The following is a 10,546-nucleotide window of genomic DNA, read 5'->3' as shown; positions in this document are numbered from 1 at the left end:
TAATTGTTCAGTGATAAGGACTTGGACATTACATTTTAGTTCAACTTTTTGAAGTATTTTTGTACTTAAGTAACTCTTGGTTATAGAATTATAATTCGAGCTTTTAAATTATTTTTGCAAATGGTATTACACTTTATTTCAAACCAGTTGTGTTACTCCAGTTTTACCAAAGTAAGTTAGAAGTAAAGTAGTGTAGATTAGAATTTATCACATACGTCCCTCAGGAGTATTGCATTTTATTAAGGAACTGTACCTGAGAGATGAACAATTCAGTGATAAGGACTTGGACATTACATTTTAGTTCAACTTTTTTGAAGTATTTTTGTACTTAAGTAACTCTTGGTTATAGAATTATAATTCGAGCTTTTAAAGTATTTTTGCAAATGGTATTACACTTTATTTCAAAGCAAAAATATGTGTTCAGATTTCAAACTGAAACTGGTCTAGAGAACATAGACCAGTCACAATCACAATACTTTGTAGGATTTGTAGGTAATAAATAATTTTCATTTTATTTATTTCATTAAAAAGAAGAAAAACAGGCCTTAAAAATTTAACAGATATTTACACACGTTCAACATTAGATTGGTAAAAAAAGCATACTAGAAAATGAAACCAGGAGGGGGGTATTTCAAACCAGAAATATGTGTTCAGCAGATTTCAAACTGAAACTGTTCTAGAGAACATACAACAGTCACAATCACAGTACATTGTATGATTTGTAGGTAATAAATAATTTTCAGTTTATTTATTTCATTAAAAAGAAGAAAAACAAGCCTTAAAAATTTAACAGATATTTACACACGTTCAACATTAGATTGGTAAAAAAAGCATACTAGAAAATGAAACCAGGGGGTATTCCACGAACTACTCTACCCTTGCTCAGAAAATCTTGAGAAGTCTTTTGTACGTAGGGAATAAACCCCAAGTAGTTCTTTGTTATTCAGGCCTGATTCCACAGTTTGGAAATTTCGCTAGTTTAAAACGTTTGGCCTGTTGGTCAAATATTTTTCGATAATAGGTACATCCTATTTCGCTTGTTAAAAAAAAAACGTCTATTAAAGAATTTCCAACATAGTATAATATTATTTTTCTAAAGCAGACACATAAACAAAAACTACAACATAAACATTAATGGAAGAAAAATAAATATCTAGGTATTAGAAAAGTCTATTAAAGAATTTACAACATAGTGTAATATTATTTTTCTAAAGCAGACACATAAACAAAAACTACAACATAAACATTAATGGAAGAAAAATAAATATCTAGGTATTAGAAAAAGAATTTTGTCTTAGAATAAAAAAGCAATGAAGCATGAATGAGATTTTTTTTACAGAGATTGAAATAGATTAAATAAATATGATATGGCATTTGAATCTCATAGAACTCTCTCGTCCAAACATAACGCTCAAGTTCAGCGAAAAATATGGTCACTTGAGTGATTTCTACATGGTTTTACTTAACTTTTTTTCATGTTGAAATTGTCTTATAAAATTGGTCTTTTGAAAATTGGCCCCTGATTATGCCACTTAAAACCAATGCATATTCGAGAGTTCTACGATGAGAATTTATCTCTAAGCGAAGACAAAAATCACACCACTTCCTTCTGTCAACTGAACATAATAGGAATGTAACTTACGACAGTCTGTTGCTAGGCTGTTTGATGGAACCTCTTTAGATGTAACAAATGCATATTCGAGAGTTCTACGATGAGAATTTATCTCTAAGCGAAGACAAAAATTACACCACTTCCTTCTGTCAACTGAACATAATAGGAATGTAACTTACGACAGTCTGTTGCTAGGCTGTTTGATGGAACCTCTTTAGATGGTTCAATTATTTTTTCTTCTTTTTTTTCCTCCAAGTCTAGTACTAAGAAACTGTCAAACTGTTTTGACTTGGCGGGGCGGAGTGCTCCTTAATAAAAAAGTTGTGTTACTTTTGCCTTGTCTTATAGAGTTCTCAAGAGAAAAGAGGAAAAGGTCTTAAATCTAATCTGTACATCACGGTATACACAAATAAACATAAATTAAAATATTCAACTAACTTAAATCTAAGTAAATCAAATGTTAAGAAGAGAGTTAAATAGTTTTTTCGTGTCAGCTTTTTTCGCTTTCTCATTGTGAAATTAGGCGGGGGCTTGGTGACCAGCGTGGGAACTACGGGGGAGCGGATCTCTTCTGTTGGGGGCATAGAAGATGTTGAATGTTTATTAGGAAATTAGGTTAAAATGTGGGAGATATTCTACGAACACTTCTCACTTCTTCTCAGTGAACTTTTCATTGCAAACTTCATTTAACAGCCCCTTGGTATTTGAAATAAAAACAAGTGTACGGGTATTTTCCTTTCGTAATTTTCACGGTGGTAGTGGTAGGATATAGGGAAATGGAACATTGCCTGGCATTAGTGGCATTGCACCATTTCCCACCATGACCACCTGAAAATTGCGAAAGGAAAATATGTACGACTTGTTCGACACTTTTTCTTTATCGTCAAATAAGACCTGGGATTCTTGACCGAGAGGACCGTATATTGTTCCGTTCCGTTCAAGAGTTGTAAGTTATCGCGAAACAACTAATTAAGGTGTTTGAAAGTTGGGTCCCTATTCCCTAACTTCTAGAGAGGTTTCTTACCTTTACAAGTAGGAGGTTTCGAGACCATCTGAAATTCGCGAAAGGAAAATATGTATTACGACTTGTTCGACACTTTTTCTTTATCGTCAAATAAGACCTGGGATTCTTAACCGAGAGGACCCCAAAAAAACACGAGAATTTTTGATTCAAGTGTCAGCATACGTATATTGTTCCGTTTCGTTCAAGAGTTGTAAGTTATCGCGAAACAACTAATCAAGGTGTTTGAAAGTTGGGTCCCTATTCCCTAACTTCTAGAGAGGTTTCTTACCTTTACAAGTAGGAGGTTTCGAGTCATAATGTCCACTAATTAAGGTGTTTGAAAGTTGGGTCCCTATTCCCTAACTTCTAGAGAGGTTTCTTACCTTTACAAGTAGGAGGTTTCGAGTCATAATGTCCATTGGGCAGACACACAATCTGCTTAGGGCCCACCAGTCTGTATCTTCGTGACGAGCAGGTATACTCAACCACCGTGCCCGCTACCGTGGTGTTACTTGATAGTAAGACTTCTCCGTTCGGAATCGTAGGAGGCTCGGGACACTTGATAACTGGAAAAGGTCATAAGTCGGGTTAGTATTTTGTGTCACGTAAGATTATTCCAAGTACATACTCGTAAGTGAATTCTGTCTAGGTTACTAAGTCTAGGGTACTTTGAACAGGGAGCATAACAGCCTGAACTTTCCCTTGCTAAAGAGAAAGTAAAGTTGAGTGCGAAGCGCATTCATCAGCATTAAGAATTGGACAACATTAAGCAGAAAAGAACCATCCTGTATGGACTATCCATCCATAAAGGATGGTTCTATTTTGCTTTAACAATACGGACAGTCGTTCGCGCCGACTAGGGCTGAAACTAGGTTACTGGTGGATTTCATCAATGACTTAATGAGAGATTTAACTAATGGGAGAATTTTTAGTTATCCAAAAAGGAGTTTTTAACTATCCAAATGGAAGTTTTTAAGAACTCTTCTTTTTTAAATCACTAAAAACTCCTTTTTGGATTATTAAAAATTGTCTTATTAGTAAAATCTCTCATTAAGTCAAACAATACGGACGGTCGTTCGCGCCGACTAGGGCTGAAACTAGGTTACTGGTGGATTTCATCAATGACTTAATGAGAGATTCAACTAATGGGCGAATTTTTAATGATCCAAAAAGGAGTTTTTAACTATCCAAACGGAAGTTTTTAAAAACTCTTCTTTTTTAGATCACTAAAAACTCCTTTTTGGATTATTAAAAATTCTCTTAATAGTATTAAAATCTCTCATTAAGTCCGACCGGCCGTCGATTGATGTCGACTAAAGACTAAACCGTCCACACTGCCTCGATAACATGGATTTATCTCGTTGATCAACCCCTCTTTAGAGAACGCATCTTAGCTTTGTGTTTAGCTCAACAAGAGTATGGGATATTGTTTTCATGCAGTTAATAAAAGTGTTAAAACTAGCAACATCCTCCACCTTTCAATTTAAAAGATGCAAAAAATAAATAAAGATAGATCAATGATATAGAAAAAGAAGAAGATCGATCTGTGCTGGTAATCCTAGGGGAAAAAGTAGAGAAATTCCCGCAACTGAAATTGATAGTAAGTTGTGAATGTAAATAAATGTTCCATCAAGTCAAAGTTTGGTGCTGTGAAGAAAGATTTTGAATTTTGATACCTAATACCTAATTGTAGTCATTTTAGCATGACTGTATTTACAATTACATAGTCCACAGTCTTATTTATCGTCAGTTCTCAAATCAGTAGATTTAAGTAAGCTTGGTCTCATCCAAGGACCCAACCTGACCTAAGTTATGTACAGGGGATATTGAAAAAAGAAGAAGATCGATCTGTGCTGGTAATCCTAGGGGAAAAGTTTGAGAAATTCCCGGAACTGAAATTGATAGTAAGTTGTGAATATTATAAATAAATGTTCCATCAAGTCAAAGTTTGGTGCTGTGAAGAAAGATTTCGAATTTTGATACCTAATACCTAATTGTAGTCATTTTAGCATGACTGTATTTACAATTACATAGTCCATAGTCTTATTTATCGTCAGTTCTCAAATCAGTAGATTTAAGTAAGCTTGGTCTCATCCAAGGACCCAACCTGACCTAAGATCAAACCTTTTACTCTTCTCTTGCTTTTTTGAAGTATGTTAACTTACGATGCTGGCAGATAAAGTTGATGGGGGCGTTACAGTTGGTGTCACTCCACAGCCATCCCTTAGATCCGACCATACACTCACTATCAGGTAGACCTGATGAGCATACATAATATCAGGTAGACCTGACAGGTACGGTTGAAAAAGTTCGCCTGTTAGGTCTAACTGATGAGCACACACACACCATCAGGTAGACCTGACAGGCGGACCTGATCAGGTCTGCCTGATAGTAAGTGGCTGGCCCAAGAGTATTTTCCTTTTACCTCAAACCTTTTACTCTTCTCTTGCTATTTTGAAGTATGTTAACTTACGATGCTGGCAGATAAAGTTGATGGGGGCGTTACAGTTGGTGTCACTCCACAGCCATCCCTTAGATCCATCGTATCGTGCACAATCATCGTTACCACCCGGTAGATTCCAGAAGGAAACGGTCACATCATCTCCGTTCAGCCATTTCCAGTTGGTGCGGTCGTTCTGGTCTCGAATAGCGCCCATCCAGTATTGTGCGTTGGCTTCTCCTCTGCAAAAGATGGATAGAAAGGGATCAGTAAAAAGTGTCAATGATTTCAGGCAAAACTTAGTAGCACTCATAGCAGGTCCGTATTAAAGCCGATGGAGTCCACCCCTGCCTCCCCCCTCTGGCTTTTTTGTGTACTATTGTTGTGTTGGACTTCGAAAACTTGGAACATCCACCCCCCCCTCCCCTTCATTAAAATTTAAAATTCTGGATAAAAGCCTGATTTATGTAGGCATTTCAAATCAATTTAGTTATTTGAACTTGGTCACTTAAAGCAAAACAGAGGGTTCTGTAGGGAGGTTCTATTTTTTTTTTTTTTTTTTTTTTAAATGGAAAAAATTCTACAAATTCTCTATTATTATTTACAGGCAGTGGAGCACGCAATGTACGTGTACGACACAGGTCATGTAATCATAGACAACGTTCAGTTCATGTTGGGGCTGAGTGATTCCGCCCTGGATCGCTTCTACATGCAGGACACCATCATACAGGTTTTGCCTTTTTTTATTTCTTTATTAGTTAAGCAAGGTCTTCTACTGTTAACATTTTTTTTTTAAAGATGAGTGTTTCACCACCGTTTTTATTTCGTAGCGATGAAACAACTGCTACATTAGACGCATGTGGTCTGTGTCGTAACATGCCCATCCCGTAGTATGTCCCTCATCAGATGGGCGATAAGAGTGACCGGCCGTCGATTGATGTCGACTAAACCGTCCACACTGCCTCGATAACATGGATTCATCTCGTTGACCAACCCACCTTTAGAGAACGCATCTTAGCTTTGTGTTTAGCTCAACAAGAGTATGGGTTATTGTTTTCATGCAGTTAATAAAAGTGTTAAAACTAGCAACATCCTCCACCTTTCAATTTAAAAGATGCAAAAAATAAATAAAGATATAGCTCAACAAGAATATGGGATATTGTTTTCATGCAGTTAATAAAAGTGTTAAAACTAGCAACATCCTCCACCTTTCAATTTAAAAAATGCAAAAAATAAATAAAGATAGATCAGGGATATTGAAAAAAGAAGAAGATCAATCTGTGCTGGTAGTCCTAGGGGAAAAAGTAGCTGAGGAATTGAGGAGTATAATATCTCCAAGTTTATCAAGACAGTAGGTCTATCAAAACCTAAATTCATTAACAGTAAAATTGATAACATGATTTACTTAATATGTACATTACTTTCTTTATTATAGGATAAGATAAGGAAAATGAAAAAATCTTCCAAATCAACACACACTTGTTTCATTTCAGGTTTGCAAAAGTTGGAGCTTGAAAGAAAACAGCAGGAATTGAATGCTGTTATCCATGAGCTCAATAAGAAAAAGAAAGAGGCTCTGTTGATGGCTGCAGCTGCTCAAAAGCAATCCTCCTATGTTTATCAGAATGAGAACCTCTGTATTGTGAACAAACACAAGAAACCTACTGTGATTGCAGGTATGTATTTTTAAGACTCTACTTAAGGGTTGACACCTAGCCAATCACATGGTCATAAACCCTGGTTCCATGTTAGTATTATATACATTTAAAATCCACATAATTTGTTTAAGATGGATCAACAACAATATTGATTACTACCTATTACCTTGAGACTAAATCTGTATTTTTTAAAACATGTAGTTTATTGGTAAAAACTTGAAAGTAAACAGCCAGGTATGTATTTTTAAGACTCTACTTAAGGGTTGACACCTAGCCAATCACATAGTCATAAACCCTGGTTCCATGTTAGTATTATACAGGGTGTCCCGCGAACGACTGTACAACGCTTGAGGGTTGATGCAGAACCTAAAGGGCTACCAGAAAAAGCTATCTGGACAGAATATTTCAGTAAAATATTGCTAGATGGTATCTGAGGGATTGAGGGGTATAATATCTCCAAGTCTATCAAGACAGTAGGTCTATCAAAACCTAAATTCATGAACAGTAAAATTGATAACATGATTTACTTAATATGTACATTACTTTCTTTATTATAGGATAAGATAAGGAAAATGAAAAAATCTTCCAAATCAACACACACTTGTTTCATTTCAGGTTTGCAAAAGTTGGAGCTTGAAAGAAAACAGCAGGAATTGAATGCTGTTATCCATGAGCTCAATAAGAAAAAGAAAGAGGCTCTGTTGATGGCTGCAGCTGCTCAAAAGCAATCCTCCTATGTTTATCAGAATGAGAACCTCTGTATTGTGAACAAACACAAGAAACCTACTGTGATTGCAGGTATGTATTTTTAAGACTCTACTTAAGGGTTGACACCTAGCCAATTACATGGTCATAAACCCTGGTTCCATGTTAGTATTATATACATTTAAAATCCACATAATTTGTTTAAGATGGAACAACGACAATATTGATTACTACCTATTACCTTGAGACTAAATCTGTATTTTTTAAAACATGTAGTTTATTGGTAAAAACTTGAAAGTAAACAGGTAATTTATTGGTAAGAACTTGAAAGTAAATAGGTAATTTATTGGTAAAAACTTGAAAGTAAATATCTGTGTACATGGGTACAAGGAGGTTTCATTCCAATGTATTAATTGTTCCAGCTAATGCCCCATCTGGCGAGTCCAAGCCAACACCAACCTCTCAAGCTGCTAAGCCTAAACCTGTCGACATACCTCAGAGCTCTGCCCCAGCAGTAGCACCACAGCATAACCCTTCTGGTCCACCCTCCAGTAATGCTACTCCTGGAAATCCGGTGCCTGTGCAAGAATACACCGCACCTCCCGGCCAAGTACCAACAGTCATCTCACATGTGCCAACCAGGTATGAAAATTTGCAATTCTCAAGTATTCTTTCTTTTGTATCGCCCATCTGATGAGTGCCATACTATGGGATGGGCATACTACAACACACACCACTTTTGTCTTATGTAGCAGTTTGCTACGAAATAAAAACGGCGGTGAAACACTCATCTTAAAATAAAAATAATAATAAAGTGGACCCGTATTTCGATTTGGACGATTTTCAGAGGGTGGGTTACTTGGTGGGGTTCTTTTGTTGATTCAATGATACAGCACCTAAATGAGAAGTACCTATTGTGTCTCTTCTCGCCCATCTCATGAGGACAATATGATAGGATGATTGTGATGAGCACAGACAACAAATATAATGTAGCAGAGATTTCTGTGTCTATCTTGTTAGAGGTGTTTGTCGCTTGCTTTGTGAGCGCTAGGTCATGGGTTCACTTTTCGCCCAGTGCGTACGTTATCCTCAGCTAACTTTATCCTAAACAAATAAGGTACATTCGCGAAATGGCTGGATATCTCCTATCCTGTCCCCATTCTCTCTTCGATTTCGGGACGATAAGACCTTCAATGGTCACAGTTCCCTCTATCGAACCTCTTAGAGGTGTTTGTCGCTAGCCTTGTGAGCGCTAGGTCATGGGTTCACTTTTCGCCCAGTGCGGACGTTATCCTCAGTAAACTTTATCCTAAACAAATAAGGTAGGTACATTCGCGAAACGGCTGGATATCTCCCATCCTGTGCCGATTCTCTCTTCGATTTCGGGACGATAAGACCTTTAATGGTCACAGTTCCCTCTATGGAACCTCTTTAAGTACCCTGTAGTTTACTAGAGCCTCGTATCTCGTATGTGAGCTTTTATCTTCACACTAGGTATATTCCTACAAGCCTATATTATGCTATTCTTTTTGAACTGCAGTGAAAGTGAGAGTTCTCACTTGTTCTCATTCTTCAGCTTGTTTCTTGGCTTGGGATTTTTTGAAATTATAGTTTTTGCAGAAACATAGTCATGAATCAGATTTTTTTCGGTTCGGGTTAAAGTTCCATACACTTCTGGGTTTTATAACTAACTCATCTCTGATTCTACGTATTAAGTGACGATGACGTTCCTACGAGTACATAGGTATGCCACTTACTATTGAAGAATGTACCTTACTGATTAATTATCTACTGATTTGGAATCAGTATTCGGGCAAGTTTTTTCGGTTCGGGTTAAAGTTCCGTACACTTCTGGGTTTTATAACTAACTCATCTCTGATTCTACGTATTAAGTGACGATGACGTACCTACGACCCTACGAGTACATAGGTATGCCACTTACTATTGAAGAATGTACCTTACTGATTAATTATCTACTGATTTGGAATCAGTATTCGGGCAATTGTTTCGATTCGGGTTAAAGTTCCATACACTTCTGGGTTTTATAACTAACTCATCTCTGATTCTACGTATTAAGTGACGATGACGTACCTACGAGTACATAGGTATGCCACTTACTATTGAAGAATGTACCTTACTGATTTGGAAGAATGTACTGATTTGGAATCAGTATTCGGGCAATCGTGTCCTGATGAACAAAGGTTTATGCGTCAGCTTGTACAACAGGTAACTAGGTAGGTATATACATATTTCGCAAGACCTAGATTCATTATTTCATATTTCCGCTGGCTCGATTTCATATTCCATTGTGTGTTTTCAGCTTCTTTGTGACAACGAATAACCCCAAGTCTAACTTAGGTAATTGCGTACAACATAACGTACAACTTGCATATTGGAATTGATAGGTATTGTTCTTTTTTTTTGTCTATACCTATAGGTTTACAACGCATAACTTTTGTCTCAATTGTTTTTTTCGTCTTCTTTTGTGACAATATGAAAACACGAGATTTCTCCATTTCTCCTCGGACAGGCAAGGCCAGAAGGCTAAGTTATGCGTAGACAGGTATCCGGATCTTCTCTCTTGGGTACCTAAGGCCATGGGGTTCGCGACTTGTGACTTGTCCAGGAGGTATCTGGTTGCTATGACAACAAATCGACTGGCCGATAGGATCAACTTTCATTTTTTGTTCTTGGTTCTTTTAAAAAGTCTTCAATTTGGTTTCAGAGCTATACGAGTATCTTTTTTAACTTTTACCTATACCTACTTCCTAAGCTAAAGAGTTTCCAATTTTGGTAAGAGTGGTCTTTGATCTCCTATCCTAATGGTGAGTTTCCACAGCTATGCATGGTTTTCGCCTCCTTCCCCTTATACATATAAGTCCTAAGCTAAAGAGTTTCCAATTTTGGTAAGAGTGGTCTTTGATCTCCTATCCTAATGGTGAGTTTTCACATCTATGCATGGTTTTCGCCTCCTTCCCCTTATATAAGTCACTTCTTCTCCTTCTCCTCCACTACCTCCTCCCTTCTTCTTCTTCTCCTCCTTCTTTCTTCTTCTTCTTCTTCTTCACTCTTCATGGTTTTCTCCTCAATCTCAAATACTATTGCTAAACCCCGTCAGGCTTCGCATT

General features: G+C 36.9%; 1 protein-coding gene across 1 annotated transcript; it reads left to right on the top strand.

Annotated features, from left to right (window-relative positions):
- Positions 1–5,677: 5,677 nt before the first annotated feature.
- Positions 5,678–8,060, top strand: LOC103514042 (the record flags this gene model as incomplete). Its single annotated transcript, XM_026827089.1, has 3 exons — positions 5,678–5,756; positions 6,549–6,731; positions 7,841–8,060. Coding segments are annotated over exons 1-3 (482 nt in total), but the record flags the coding sequence as incomplete, so codon positions are not given.
- Between the last annotated feature and the right edge of the window lie 2,486 nt (positions 8,061–10,546).

This window comes from Diaphorina citri, unplaced genomic scaffold, assembly GCF_000475195.1.
Source record: "Diaphorina citri unplaced genomic scaffold, Diaci psyllid genome assembly version 1.1 scaffold1072, whole genome shotgun sequence".
Lineage (NCBI taxonomy): Eukaryota > Metazoa > Arthropoda > Insecta > Hemiptera > Psyllidae > Diaphorina > Diaphorina citri.
The sequence above is the reverse complement of the archived record's forward strand: the minus strand, read 5'-3'. Positions and strand labels throughout refer to the sequence as shown.